General features: G+C 40.8%; 1 protein-coding gene across 1 annotated transcript in view; it reads right to left on the minus strand.

Annotated features, from left to right (window-relative positions):
* ANO2 (anoctamin 2) overlaps positions 1-16,286 on the minus strand; it is a 149,050-nt gene that overhangs the window by 72,424 nt on the left and 60,340 nt on the right. Inside the window, exons 13-15 of the mRNA XM_088166051.1 lie at positions 16,088-16,248; positions 12,329-12,411; positions 500-583 (exon numbers count right to left, since the gene is read on the minus strand). Of these exons, the coding sequence (XP_088022177.1) occupies positions 500-583; positions 12,329-12,411; positions 16,088-16,248 (328 nt within the window). The remainder of the gene's footprint in view (positions 1-499; positions 584-12,328; positions 12,412-16,087; positions 16,249-16,286) is intronic.

A 16,286-nucleotide genomic window follows, 5' to 3' on the forward strand; every position in this document is an offset into this window, starting at 1 on the left:
AGACATAAAAATCCTGAGCCTGCTTCAGTCTGAAAATGATCTACCAACTATTTTTCCATTTGTCCTGGAAATGCCATTAAAACTTCACAACTGTGTAACTGCAGCAGGACTAAAGACACCAAGGTTACCTTTGCAAATGAAATCACCATAATAAAAGCTGCTTTCTTCATTGTGCAGAGAGTACTGACATTCTGAGGGATTGCTATAAAAATTCTGTGGTGATTATCTTGGGAATCAAGCACTACTCTACAGATTAGATCCTGAACCACCTGTCAACCCCATTTCTATGCAAATTGCTTTGCTTTGAAAGACATGACCTCAAAGCCCTGCAATGGCACTGCAGGCCTGCATTTCACCACACCACCACCTACCAATTCAAAAGGCTAATTAAGAGTACCAAAAAGTGCCTTTTGAAACATCTGAGAGACAGACAAAAATATAATCACAACATAACAAAACACAAATCCCACAAAAATGAAAAGAGTAAGCTGCATCTCACCTCATTTAAATTTTCTGCTGTGATGTTTTTCTTTTTCAGCTTTTTCTGCAGCAGTTTGGTTTCATACTCTGGCCTGGGATGCTCCTGAAAAAGACAAAAACAAACAGACAAGCGTGATTATAATTTGTAAAAAATCCCCCAAAATTTTAGTCACTTATTCACAAGGACAGCCATTAAGATGATTCAACTCCAGACACCTTTTGGACTAGGCTGTCAGATCTGGCTCAGTCTCCCTAATCAATAACTTTTCAGTGTGCCCTTGCAAAATGAATTTTTCTTTCCCAAATTAGAGCATAAATTAAGCAAGGTGACAAAAATTTACCAGGCTTTTCAAGTGAGCAGTTCATAAAAGAGACAAGTATCGTGCATCTCCTTATTCCCACCAAGTTCTGCATTCATTCAGAGCTGGAATTTGGATTGACACCTCCCACAAAAAAGGCTATTCCTACAGCATTGGTCATATCATCCCTCTTTACTATAATTAGAACTCTTACATATTAGCCCTATTCAAAAAAAATGGGTTATTAACATTTTTTAATTAATCTGCTAGTCATGAAAAGAACAAAAACCATTTTAAATTAATAAATCCTCATGAGCAATAGAATGAGGCCTACACGGAACTTCACCAGAATCCCTTGAGATACAGGTGGTGTTCATTTTCTGTAATCTTTTCACTGCAGCAGACACAATCCTCACCATTCTCTGTTGCCTGTCAGAATATTTTATATGCAGTGAGACCTACAAATTAATTTTATCCTGATTGTGAGATTCAAAAGGTATGTGATAAAATATCATTTAAATAATTGAATCTTAGAATACTTTGGGTTGGAAGGATCCTTACATCTCATTCCAGCCCCCCTGCCATGGGCAGGGACACCCTCCACTGTGATGTGTAAATGTTTTTGGTCATAAGTGTTGGAGTCAGTAAGTCAGGAGTTTCTCTGAATCCTTCAGAGAGAGATCAGAATGCAGGGATTGAATTAAAGCCATTGCATGGATTGAAGTCTGTTAAGCCTCTCACACATAAAGCAGAGGTAAAGGTTTAGGTTGTAGCATGAGTAAGTAAGTAAATGGAATAAGTTTTAAGTGCTTTTAGTGAGTAAAAGTTCTTAGATGCCTGAGAAGTAGTACATGTCCGAGTGAAGGTTGAAAAACATGCTAGTGTTTCCTTCGAGGCTCCAAGAACCTCGCTTCAGACATAATAGAGTTAGAGTTAAGAATATTGCTTACATTTTTCAGTTAGAACAAGATAGGCCATGTATGTAGTCTATACATAGCCTGGCATGCTAAGAAACTAAAATTCTAATAAGTTAAAAAGTAGTAGTCCAAGTTTGTGTCCTAGCTAGTTAGAAAGTTTCTATAAAAGAACATGCATTAAGAGGAGCTGGTGCTCTCTGCCATTGCTTTATGCCATTGCTTTGCTTTGTTTTTGCCTTTGAAACTGATGTGCTTCTACAATAAATAACTTTATAGCACTATTAACTTGCTTAGCTTTTTAAAAAAAGAAAATAATCCGACAGTGTGGGTGCCCCAGAGGGTTCCCTAAATACCACAATAAGGAATGACAAAAGTCACAGGGTCTTGCAAGCAATCAGAAAGATTTAATTATAAATTACACACTTGGCATGGAAATTGGTATGTAGTCCCTAACCTACTATAAAAGAACATGGCAGTGGGCTTTGGTTAAAGGAATGAAATGAAAGGGAAGAGAGAAAAGGAGATGAGTAAGAGAAAGAGATCAGCAGCCCTAATTGCAGTGTTGATCCCTGATGGAGTGATGGGATGTCCAGGATGCCAAAGGGTGCCACCCAGGCCTGCTGGGGGTACCCTTTTAGAGGTGGGTTTCTCCCCCTGAAAGTTTCTTGCTTTCCATGCAAATAAGTAATCATGAACCCTCCATCCTTTCAGAGCTTCCTGGAAATGGGCCAGAGGCTTTCAGGGGTCTTGGGTGGTCATGATTCCCCTTATGGTCCATATCCACTTCTCAGCCTGATTCCTGCACTTTTTTTGTTGTGCATCTGTGGACTTAATCAAGATGTTTGCCTCAGAAAAGTGCTCCTCTACCTCCACATGTCACCCTTCACCAGTTGCATTTTGTTCTTCCTCCTGGCATGCTGGTACCAACAATCCTTGTCTGTGATTACCAACAATCCTTGTTTGGCTCCGTGGCTATCCCAATATCAGTGTTTGAGACACACACAGTAGACACTTCTCTTCTGAGTATCTACACCAGGTTGCTCAGAGCCCCATCCAACCTGGCCTGGAACACTGCCAGGGATGAGGCAGCCACAGCTTCTCTGGGAAACCTGTGCCAGGGCCTCCCCACCCTCACAGGGAACAATTTCTTCCCAATATCCAATCTAACCCTGCTCTGTGTCAGTGTGAAGCCATTGCCCCTTGTCCCGTCACTCCAGGCCCTTGTCAAGAGTCTCTCTCCATCTTTCCTGGGTTCCTTTCAGGCACTGGAAGGCCACAATGAGGTCACCCCAAAGCCTTCTCCTCTCCAGGATGAACAATCCCAATTCCCTCAGTCTTTGCTTGTAAAAGACATTCTCCATCCCTCTGATCATCTTGGTGTCCCTGCTCTGGACAGCTTGTGGAACTCATAAAAATAGTGAGGCATGGGTAAACATTAATAAAGCAGCAACGAAAGTGGTGGTAAGCAGGATGGGGAAATGACAGACAAAGATACAACAATAAGCATTTAAAGATGCTGGAGTCAACACCTGTGTCCTGATGCTTTGTAAGTTTTCACTGGCTTATGTTGATTTGCATCCTGCTTCTTTACATAAAGATTCAGAGGTTGGATGTAACAAACATCTTTAGACTTAAAGGAAGAAAAGATGAAGACATCTGGTATGGATGGCTGCATAAGAGGAGACAGCTTCATCAAAGTAGGGAAAGGAGATAAATGAAGCTGTAAGAACCTGAGGGGATCTAAATAGACTGTGCTGCTGAAGACCTGAATCAGTTTTCTTCCTTTTCTTCTCTTACTTTCTGCTAAGTGAAGCATTCTCAGACACCAGGGGCAGCCTCCAGAGGTCAGAACAACTTTTGAAAACTGATTTGAATGAAAACAAGGTGAAATAAAGAAAATAAATTCCAAGCAAAACATGGTATATAAACTTACTTTTTGCCATTGACAGTTTTGCTGAGAGCACATTCTGCTCAAATAACTAAGGAAGTTATGTTTAGTTTTCCTAGTAAGACATTCCAGTGTCCTTTAACTGCCTTTCATACACCTACATCTGGATTGGAATAGTTGTTGATCTGTCTTTGTTGAATCTGCCAAGTCATCTTACCCTTGACTGAACAGACCACAGAGCTCCCTGGAATGCATTTTGTATATATTCCTTTTATGAGTGTTTTGTACAAAATATTTCTTTACAGGCCAGACTTAGGGATGTTTGACCCATGCATCCATGGATGTGAAGGGACAATTCCACTCAGCTGTAAAAAGAGCGTGATTCAGAATCAATTATTTGTCTGGAAATGGGAAGAGTTCTACACTTAGGACAACAAACTAGAAATAGTTGTGATGATTTCACAAAGGCCAAATGTCCACGTAGGGATAGATCTGAATCCCGGGGTGCTGGAAGTTTGCCAGTACAGCTGCCAGACACTTATTGAAAACCATATGAGCCAAGGTACTGCAAGGCCAAATGAGTGCTCCAAGTGGATAACTATAATTCTCATTCTGAAAACAAAAAGCCAAAATATGAAATTTCTACTGAGGCAAAACTCATGTTGATGTCAGGGGGAATTTTCCCTGAGAGTGGTCTCCAGGATTTGCCTCAAACATACATGCGTGTATCCAGTATCCATCAAAATAAGCCTCTGTAGATAATGATCCAGTCTGATAAGAATAAATTATGTGAACCAATCTTTCCTTAATTTCCCTTGATTTAGGAAAAAAGTGATAATGAAATTTTATAAACATGCATGACAAATACATGGAATGTATTTTAAAAAAAATTAGAACCTTAGCAACTATCCCAGATTTGACAGACCAAAGGAGTTATCAAAAAAAAAAAAGCCATATACTCTAAGTAAAGGCAAAAACACACTGCAAATTCCTTGAACAGCCTTATCCTAAGCAGAGCAGCTGAGCAGTGCACACTGATGGGAAGGAAGGTTTCCACAATTAAAAATTGGAATGACCAAAGCAAGATGGAAATGTGGAATGAACAGAACAGAGAGCCCAGCTGTTCTCTGCTGCAAAAGGGTTAATTGTTAGAAATCAAGGGCTTAAACCCTCTATTTCTTATGATGGTGACATAGGATAAGGGGGTGAGAAGTCTAGGGAAGAATTTGTCATTCACACGAAGAATCTGTTTAGACTGCCCTATTAATGGGATGCTTGTCCAAGGAAAAATAGTTTTATATGTCAGCATGGAGTCACTGGTAGATGATCACAATCTTTTTAGACTAGATCACTTTCAAAATAAATCTGATAATTGAAAAACTAAAGCAAAAGCTTGATAAGTCGTGTAGCATGAATACAAGTTTAGGGGTGTTAAAAGCTACTGAGCAAGTATACAGGAACTCAATTATTAAAGATATTCTAGAGCAACGTAAAGCAGAACTAGTAAAAAAACCTAGAAGGTTCTATTATGGGATTGTATTTGCCAGACAAACAGAGATTTTATGCCTTTGTTTGCTTTCATTGAGCAAGAACAGTGGGAATGCTTTGGAAAATTCCTGTAAAACTATATTTTGAAATTTGGCATCAGATTTTGAAGCTACCTTAAGCTAGGACCAAACAACCAAATGCTGCCATTTCAAAGGCAGATGACATATTTTGTGGGTAACTGTAGCAGAACATAGCATCATTTATGGTTGTTCATTATGCAATTCAAATCCTACCCATTTAAATACTCCTATACTGATGAGTGGAATTGTGTAAATCGTAGAACCACAGAATGCCCTGGGTTGGAAGAAACCTTTAAGAACATCTCATTCCAACCCCTTGCCATGGGCAGGGACACCATTTTCAAATATTTGGAAGCATGGACCCAACAGGAAAATTAGAATAGTTATGGGAAAAATGTGAGATAATTAATCTGGAAAAAATAATCCAAACTAAAGATCTCATTGGCACAAGAAACTTGAGGATGCAGAAAGGAGATTTGAAACAAGATCAAATATTGTAGGTACAAATTGACCTTTTACCAATACTGAACATTCTTTCCCAAGAGGGCCACACAGTTATTTTATTAGAGTCTCCTCTTTAAGGATTTTAGCAAACAAAAATATCTTATGCTTTGTGGTTTAGTAGATACTATTAAAACTTCAGAAAAAGGAGTCTTCTCCTATCATTTGCAAGGTGAAAGACAAAGTGAAGGCATCAAATTGATCAGATCAAAATTAATTTTGAAACCATGGTAGAGAAAATTAAAAACCAAGATCAAATTAGGTGAGAATGAAACATATCTGTAAACTTATGTAATGTCACCAAGTCAGCTTGCTTTTTTATTTTAATTCTCTTTTACTCAATCCACCTTCTTTATTAATTTGTCTTAACTCAGCAGTAATCCACAGTGACCTCAAAGACTTCCCTTGAGGGTTCAATAATTACAGGGGTTTTTAAAACTCATCAGATAGCAAAAGGAAGAATTAGACTTTGGGAATTAATTTGCAAATAAACTAAAATAGTTGGCAAACACTTTACAGAGGACAGGATTTAAAGCTGAAATTAAATGCTCCTAAGGAAGACAGACATCCAAGTTCCTCCCTGTAATAATGAAATACTATAACAACTTGACCATTTGAACAATACCAAGACCAGTGAGTGGACACTCCTTGGCATTCATTTTAGTTAATGCAGACTCTCTATCCACTTGACTTCTAAGTTCTCGCCCAAATTCTAAAATTTCATCTTTTGGAATTGCATTTCTATTTCAGTTTGCACAGGATCATTGGCAAAATGAGGGAAAAATCTCTTCCACTCAAAAAAAGGAAAGCAGAAACATCCTGGAAATACAGTTTCTGAAGATTCATGAAAAGGCAAGAGTTTCTATCACCCACATTACTAACTGGAGTCCCTCTGTAGTTCTTCACCAAGCAGAAGAAGGTATGGATTGTCCCACCTCTATTCCTGGTTTACTGATGGCCACATTCCTTATTACACACTGAACTGGAATGAAATGCACAACCTTTCTTTGGGTTACACAGTCACACAGCTGTGGCAAAGCACATGGAGTGGAGGAATTTCAGGAAGAATTGTTTCACTGGAAGGGTTGTTGAAGCACTGGAATGGGCTGCTCAGGGAGGTGTGGAGCCACCATCCCAGGAGGTGTCCAAGGAATGCCTGGACATGGCATTCAGTGCTCTGGTCTAGGTGACAAGCTGAGGATTGGTCAAAGGCTGGACTCAATGACCTTGGAGGTCCTTTCCAACCTAAACAATTCTGTGATTCTGTGTGTGTTCATGCAAAGTATTCCCAAGGCTTTTGTCTGCTCTCATGGTTCTGGTCTGAGTTTGTTTCTTTTCTTTCCCTCTCTCATTTGTTTATCAGATGCTTCATTATTTTTCAACACAATTATCTGTTTTCCACTTGGTACCCAATGCTTGCCATTCTTTTTGAGGATTTCAGGTGTCCAAACTCAAATTCTCCAAGTCTGTACAGCTGCCAGCTGCAAAGATGCATAGGGAGGCTGCTTTCTCAGACTGCCACTGCCAAGACATTTAAAAATAAATGGACTAAATTAATATCTTATGTGACTCTTTTGAAGCAAGAGATTTGGCCCAGTGTGTTTAAAGAAAGCAATTTACTGAACGGTTTATAGTCAGTGTCCACAAAAATTTCACCAAAGGCATTTATTTCAATATAACTCTCAAAAAGTACTTCTCAGCTCTTCAAATTTATGTTTGTTTTTCTCCCTGCTTTGGTTCTGTAACTTCCCTTCCTAAAGAAATTGACAATCAATTGCTTAACTCCATCCAGTCTTAAAATTCCTGAGCATCTTCCTTGTCCTTTCTTGCTCTTTTAAGTGATCTCACTTCTGGTTCCTTCTAGGCTTAGCTAATCAAACACAATTCTCCCTTTCTAACATAATTTTCAACACTTGTAAAGATTTTACCATCACTAAAATCTGATGCCAGGAACTTTCTACAGACAAATTTATCTTACAGATGAAAGGTGAACAAAACCTGATCTAACTTCTGGGGTTTTGTTGAAGTACCAAGAAGTGACAGGAGATGACATGGTGCATGATATTCTGCTTAAAATGTCATGTCAAGCGAAATGTCCATTATTCTTCAAAAAAGACATGGATCAACCAGAAAATGCCCAGAAAGGAACAAGAATAAAGAGATACATAGAAAATGCTTCCAGTGCCTGAAGGGAACCACAGGAAAGATGGAGAGAGACTCTTGACAAGGGCCTGGAGTGACAGGACAAGGGGCAATGGCTTCACACTGACACAGAGCAGGGTTAGATTGGATATTGGGAAGAAATTGTTCCCTGTGAGGGTGCTGAGGCCCTGGCACAGGTTTCCCAGAGAAGCTGTGGCTGCCTCATCCCTGGCAGTGTTCCAGGCCAGGCTGGATGGGGCTCTGAGCAACCTGGGATAGTGGAAGGTGTCCCTGCCTATCGCATGAGGATGGAATGAGATGATCTACTGTAAGGTCCCTTCTAACCCAAAGCATTCTGTGCTTCTATAAGTCTCTGAAAATATTTAGGAACTAAGACTGTAAGAGCAGAGGCTTGTTCATCTTAAACAAACAAGGGTGACAGAAATGTGATACTGAGTTAAATTATGCTGAAAAGAGGACAGAAGCAATCCCTCTCGATCTTTGAAAGATGAAAAAAAAAAAAAGGAAAAAATTAACATGTAGCAAGGAGATTTAAAAATCACTAGGAAAAGCTTGTTAGAAGTACAGATAGAGAAGCATTAGAGTAGATTACCTAGGGAGGAATTGAAATCTCCACTGCGGGATTTATTTAAGAACAAATTAGAGAAATATCTCTTCAGAATGATTTAAATAGAGTTGATCCTACAACGGACAAGGGATGGCTCCTCAAGGTCCATTCCAGTCTTATTTTATGATTCTAAGTTCCTAATTCTTCAGCTTGTGCTGAGATTTGTCTGGCACTCCTTCACTTGTCATAAACAAAGGATTCTTGCTGATCCCACAGTTCCTGTCCACAGACTTTTACCACTTCAGGCCTCTTTATCACAGGACCTCAAAAATCTATAGATTCTTTCACAGCATTTTGAACATATTAAGCTAAACATGAGGATTTTATACTGTGAGTGCTGTACTTGAATCACAGATTTCCTAGATTGGAAGAGACCTTCAAGATCATCAAGTCCAACCCATGCCCTAACACCTCAACTAAACTCTGGCACCAAGTGCCACATCCAATCTTCCTTTAAACACATCCAGTGATGGTGACTCCATCACCTCCCTGGGGAGATCATTCCAGCACCTGATCACTCTTGCCATAAAAAACTCTTTCCTAATATCCAACCTATATTTCCATTGGTGTAGCTTAAGTCTGTGCCCTGTTGTTCTGTCAGTTGCTGCCTGATGACTTGTAGACAGTGACAAGGTCACCCCTGAGTCTCCTTTTCTCCAGGCTGAACAACCCCAGCTCCCTCAGCCATTCCTCACAGGGTTTGTGTTCCAAGCCCCTCACCAGCCTCGTTGCCTCCTCTGGACACGCTCCAGATCCTCAATGTCCTTCCTAAACTGAGGGGACAGAACTGGACACAGCACTCAAGGTGGGGCCTCACCCACCTTGACCTCCCTGCTCCTGCTGGCCACACTATTCCTGATACAGGCCACCTTTCCTTGGACTCCTTTGTTTTTTAGGGCTGCTTCCCAAGGAACTCTCTGAATAAGTCTCCTAAATAGGCCAAAGTCTGCCCTCCAGAATCCAATGTCTTATTGATGTTCCTCCTAATTTCACCAAATATGGAGAACTCTATAATTTCATGATCACTGTGCCCCAAGCGGCCTCCAACCACATCTCCCACCAGCCCATATCTATTTGCAGAATACAGGTCTAACATAGTCCCTCCCCTGGTGGGCTCACTCACCAGCTGGGAGAAAAAGTGTGTGTGTTATCCTCCACAAACTCTAAAAACTTCCTGGACTGCCTCTTTTCTGCTATATTAAGTTCCCAGCAGATGTCTTGTAGGTTGATGTTACCTACAAGAACAAGGGCTGGTGATCCTGAAACATTCTCCAGCTGCTTATAGAATAAGTTGTCCACCTCTTCTTCCTGGTTGGGACAATAACAGACTCCCAGTAGCATGTCAGTCTTGTTGACATTCCCATTAATTCTTACCCATAAACATTCAACTCCATCATCATTAGTTTCAATACCTATGGCATCAGAAGCCTCCCTAATACAAAGTGCCACTCCTCCATCTCTTCTCCCTTTCCTGTCTCTTCTGGAGAGCTTGTAGCCATCCAGTGCAGTGCTCCAGCTGTGTGAGTCATCCCACCACGTTTCTGTGATGGTGACCACATCATAGCTCTGCTGTTGCACCATGGCCTCCAGCTCTCCTTGTTTATTACCCATGCAGCGTGCATTGGTATGCATGCACCTCAGCTGGGCTACTGATTTCACCCCTAGCTCAGCTTACCACCCTGGGGCCTGCTTCCAGAGATCCCCTTCCCCCTTCTAACCTAGTTTAAAGCCCTCTCAACGAGTTCTGCCAGTTCATGAGCTAAAATCCTTCTGCCCTTAACAGAGAGACAGAGCCCATCCAGTTCCAGCAGGCCAGGTGCCATAAAAGTTGCCCCATGATCAAGCAACCCAAAATTCTGCTGATGACACAAACCCTTGCACCACTTATTGACAATGTGAGCTCTCCTATTCCTTTCACCATTTTTCTCAGCCACCAAAGGGACTGAGCAGAACACTACCTGTGCTCCTGCCCTGTCAATCACTTGACCCAGTGCCCTAAAGTTCCTTTTAATTGCCCTGACGCTCCTCTTTTCAATCTCATCACTACCAGCACAGAGTATCAGCAGTGGATAATAATCAGAGGGCTGGGTCAGCCCAGGGAGTCTCTTGGTAATATCCCATACCCTGGCCCCAGGGAGGCAGCACACCTCCCTGTGGGATGGGTCATGTCAACACATGGGGCCCTCTGTTCCCCTCAGAAAGGAGTCAGCACTATGACTACCCTTCTTTTCTTTTTAATGTCACAGGTGGTGATCCATCTGACAGATTAAGTGTAATTGGGAGGCTCACTGGGCAGATCATTTTCTTCTACACCATCTGACTGACCCTCTAGGTCCAGGGCCTCATACCTACTCTGGAGTGGCACCTGGGTAGGTGATGGGGGTCGGGAGGAATTTTTTATTACCTCTCCAAGCAGGGACCCATTTCCACTCCCCTTCATCCACCAGGTGTGTTCTCCTATTGCCTGATGGTGGGAGGCATGGGAGGCCTTCAGAAAATCAGAAAAATATGGTGGTTCATCATATATGCCACAGAGCCCAGAGTTTGTTCTCCAGCCTCTCAGTTTCCCTGCAGGTGGTACATCTCTGGCAGGGAGTTTGACATCCCTTGTGGGAGAAGCAGTAATTTCTGATGTGCAAGTGCATCACAACTCACAGACTGGGAGTACTGGGTTGTACTGTGAGCATCATCCACATCATAACAGGGGAGAGAGTCATGAAAAAGCTGAGAAACAGAGACAAAAGAGAGGAGGTTGTTGCCAAGTCATCAGTGAAAGGAATATTTCTGCATTTCAGGATAGTGATGGAAGAAGAGGAATACTGCAGCATGCTGTCTGTTCTCAGGGTTATCTTTTTGTTTTATCCAAATATTTTGATCTGGGAAATAGGAAATAGAAGAATAACATCACTACCATCCTACATCATTAAGTCCATGATGTCAGCTTGCTTTTCCACTATGGTATTTTCACTCTGCTGTTAGAGCTGAGCTTAGCTAGCAGGGCTGAAGATTTGTAGGTAGCCTGTTGTTTAAGGAACTGAGCTGGAACACGAAGAGAAGTTGATTCAAATCCTCCCAGTAAACCAAGACAGTTCTGAATTACTGAATATGACCCTGTTCTAGAGACATCTCAGCATCTACTGCCAGGGGAAAGTCCAAATTCTACCTGTTCTTAGCATGATATTTAGTTATGATTTTAGTAACTGCACTTTATTTAGTCAGGGTTAGAAATGAATCCTTGGATGAGAGACAGACATTAGAACAAACCAAAAGAAAGAACTAAGAACAAAATTAGGGACATTGCTAAGTACCAATGAACAATTACATCTCATTTTCAGTCAATTCAGGCATGGCTGGAGACCCCATAGCTCATTGAAAAGCTCTTTCTGAAGAAACACACACCATTTATTTTTTTGAAACAGCTCTGTTGGTGAGCACCTAGAGCTTGGGATCAGGTACATAAGGTATCATAGATGTCACCCAGACTTGGATGCAAAAATTGCTGATGGTACTGTGACCTGTGCTGTATCATCACAAGGAATTCTTGCTACACAGAATGAAGTAACATAACAAAGTATTTATTCAGCATCGTTGTGTTACTGCACACTATGAAATCTATCACTATACAATATGGGCATTATCAGCAAAACATGATCTGTTCTTGCCTTATAATCCTTTTCAACATTCATTATTAACTTCAGAGTGCTGAATCAGTAAGATATAGGTGAGGATTTCCTAAATAAACATTGATACTCAAAACTGTATCAATTACAGTCCTTTATCTAAACACAGCTACGAACTGCATTGGGCTGGAGAACACTCATGAGAAATCTATACATCCATGCTTATATAATATACATCTATAGAATAATTAACACAGTAAATTAGCCCAAGGAGAGGAGACTTACTTCTTCTTCTTCCAGTCCAGTTAGATCCCAGAAGTAACTCAATCTCATCTGCAAACGCTTCCATTGTTCAAGAAACATAGTAGCTTTAAAAGAAATTAACAGTTTAAAAAATTATAAATCCAAGCCTTGTGGCCAATATTTGTGTTACTTATAAGCTTCAACCGATATTTGAATCCCATTAGGCTAGACCCTTTAAAATTAAGCACTAAGAAACAGCCTCAGGCCCAATTTTAAAAAAAGAATTCAAGCAAAGCACAGAAACAATAATTACTGTCTTTTGAAAATAAAATACAGAAAGACGAAACATGGGCTGTCCATAGCCACTGTTAAGTTCTTGTCAGGGATGGAACTGAGCCCATAATTGTGGATATCCATGGAAGACATCATCTCTCTTAATTCACCATGAAGCATTCTGAGGTAGGTTTAGCCTGCTACTGAAATAACTAGGATCCCCAGCAAGATGTAGAAAAAGGTATTTTGAAATATATTACAATGGTGTAGTTAAATGCTTTTGTCCTTCGTAGACATGGTGATTTTGCCCTAAATGACTGGCCCCTGGTTCAGCCTCCTGCTTCTCCTTATTCTAAACCAGTACATACCAACTAAAATCAGCAAGACTCTACCAATAAAAGCTATACCTATAAACAGCTGGGGGCACTGTTTTCCATTTTCTTATGGTTCACCTCACTTTTTCAGTGGGTGAAAAGGGTATTGTAAAACCATTGTTAGATCACAGCAGTGTTTACATCACTTTGAACGTCTTGTAGCTAGCCCCACAAGACAAACAGTGGAGAATCAGATCAGCTTCCCTTGGCGGCATCTACACTGTCAGATAGCACTGAGGAAAGGGGGAACTCTGTGAAAATAAGCTCTTACCAGTCATAATCTATCCCAACAGCTAGCTGCAAATATTTTCTTCACAGGTATCATCCCACCATATAAGAAATAAATATAATTTAAAGACAGGACTTGCAGCAGACTGAAAGCAAATCCAGACATTAAGCAACTAAGTTGCTATCTGTGTTTCTCCCTTACAGAAGGGAAAACATATAAAAGCTATATTTAGCATGGTTAGAAAACTCAAGGGTTTTTAGATATCCTAAATACAAAAACATTTGGTTATTTTATAGGGTGCTATTACTCATTCCATTCTTTCCTGTTATACAAAAACTCAGTTCCACATGTAGCTCTATAAGAACGTACTTGGCTTGATGCAGCAGCTGCTCTGAAATCAACACGTCTGCACTGACTTACACCAGCAGAAAAACTGAACTGACACACAGCAGGTTTGGATTGGATAATGGAACGAAATTCTTCCCCATGAGGGTGCTGAGGCCCTGGCACAGGTTTCCCAGAGAAGCTGTGGCTGCCCCATCCCTGGCAGTGTTCCAGGCTGGTTGGATGGGGCTCTGAGCAACCTGGGATAGTGGAAGGTGTCCCTGCCCATGGCAGGGGGTAGGAACTGGATGAGCTTCCCCTTCCAACACAAACCATTCTGTGATTCTGTAAAATTTCTGCTAAAAGCATCTGACACTGAAATTCAGCACCAGGACACTGGTGACATCAAGCCCAGTCAGCCAGGCATTACTGTGAATATGGGCACTTTCAGCAGGAATCACAGACACTTCACAAGGAATCAGGATCAGCTACTAAAAGTATGATTCCTATAGAAATATTAACCACAGGAAGCCTTCTGTTTTCTAAAGAAAGGGAGAAAACAAGCAAGACAAAAGAATTCCTGTGCCAACACCGTCCTGAAGTGAAGCTGGCCCAGATAGCCATGGTTTGCTCTTTTAAATATACAGCTGGAATAGGAGTGTGAGTGAGCTCTGCCATTCAAGAGATTGAGCTCTAGATATAACCACCAGCACAGCCTCTAATAGTAGGGCAGCAAAATTTGATGTAATCTAATATTTAACAGGCAAGCTGGGCAGAGTTAGTAAAAGCTCCATTATTTTGCTTTGCTGCTCTTTGTGTGTGCCGGCTGCATTTTCTTGAACTGACAAGCTCAGTTATCATGGTCCCGAGAACAGACTTTTCTAATCTGTGGGAAACATTTTTTGGAGGAGAGCTATAGCTCTGAAAGAATTTTGTTATTCTTACATGCCCTCTTTTAAAAGCAGTGCATATGGAACTTTTTGTCCTATTTTGTTCCATAAGAGATTCTACTAATTTGTCTTAGTGCAAGGATATATCAGCATTTTCTTTTGCACATTGCATTGCTGATATTAAAATGCAGTTGTTCTGGATGAGGTTCAGTGGTAATTGTCATTTACATGGATGCCAGTTTACAGTAAACTTCCTCTGTCAGGAAAATGATATTGTATTTATCTTAAGCTTCACAGCAGCAGGTGACACTTAATGTGCCACTGGATCCTATAATCTGAAGTAGTAAAATAAATTGTTCTGAAAGTGTATAAATTCATCATCTTTTTTCTAATTCTCACATATTCTCTAACATTTGCTCTAGGGATTCTAGGAACTGGTAAATAAATGCTTCTTGCTTCCATGATGTGTTCTGTTTGCAAGTTCCTTAAAAACTTTCTGCTGTCCTCACCCAATGCCAAGCCACCAATCAGTCCTTTCTAAGACAAGTTGTAAAATCTTAATAGGCTTGCAAAGAATAACACACTGGTTGCTGAGGGATGGCTATAACACAATAACATTTTGCTCAGTTTCATATTAAGGATAATAATTTCATTTTGGGAACAATAAATAGGGAAATAAAAAATCGTTTTACAGTAGCAATAGAACATATAACTTTCACAATAAACAAGCTCTAGAGTAATAGAGAGCATAACACCAGCAATAATTCATGCAAGCACAGTACACACACATTTCAGGGCAGAGGTGAGGCCAGAAACAATAAGAGTAATACTACAATGCATTCATTCATGTTTATTAAGTGTTTTGGTATCCTCATGGAGACAGGGATATTTGCCATTAAAGAAAAGCAAGCTTGTTTAAAGGGGATATTCTAAAATATATTATAATTAAAATTATAATAGTCCCATTCCTCTTGGAATCCCATAAAGTTTTGATAAAATTATGTGACTGAATTGCCCCATGAGGAAGTGAGACTGTGTTTAAATTAGACCCTTTCAGCTGTCTCTACCATACCAAATACAAATATAAATACATTCTCAAATACATTCTGGCCCCAAATGCAGAAGGTGTTAAAAGGTTTTGATATGTTGACGGAAAATGAAGAAAAATTAGCAAATGCATGGCAAAGTTTAGAAGTACCATTAATGGCACAATTTCTTCTGTTCTCTCTGGAGAAAATGGCCTCAAGATGTGTCAGGGGAGGTTCAGGTTGGACATCAGGAAGAATTTCTTCCCACTGGCACTGGAAGGGGCTGCCCAGAGAGGAGTCACCATCCCTGGAGTGTTTAATAAACAACTGAACATGGCACAAAGTGCTCTGGTTTAGTTGACAAGGTGGGGATCAGTCAAAGCCTGGACTTGGTGATCTGGTATATCTTTTCCAGGCTTGATGACTCTGTGATTCTGAACATGGCAGTAGAGGAAGAAAGAACATTTTTTCTTCCCTGAACTACACAGCTCCATTTATCCCAGAGCTTGCTGTTGACAGTGATATTGCTTTCCCCAGCCTCAACACAGACAGCTCTCCCCGGCCTTCTGAGGATTGCCAGCTTCCAAAAGCCATAGGGATCACATTCAATCAAACAGCACTCTGTTATTCTGTGAAGAGCCCAAACATCAAATGGCACCATTACCTCACAAAGCAATACTCACCCCAGAGAGCCATAAAGATGGAGAAGAAAACCGTGGCCGGGTTGTCAAACAAGTGGCTCGCTCGAGCGGTGGCACAGGCAGAGCTGAGGTTCCAGTAATCACAGAACTTGTCACACAGGGGGCACATGGTGAAGGCATTGCGTTGGTCACACATCTCTTTGCTGGGACAGACAAGGGCACAGGTTCCTCTGAGTATTCC

The sequence above is a fragment of the Sturnus vulgaris genome, chromosome 5 (genome assembly GCF_052056855.1).
Source record: "Sturnus vulgaris isolate bStuVul1 chromosome 5, bStuVul1.hap1, whole genome shotgun sequence".
In the NCBI taxonomy this organism is placed as follows: domain Eukaryota; kingdom Metazoa; phylum Chordata; class Aves; order Passeriformes; family Sturnidae; genus Sturnus; species Sturnus vulgaris.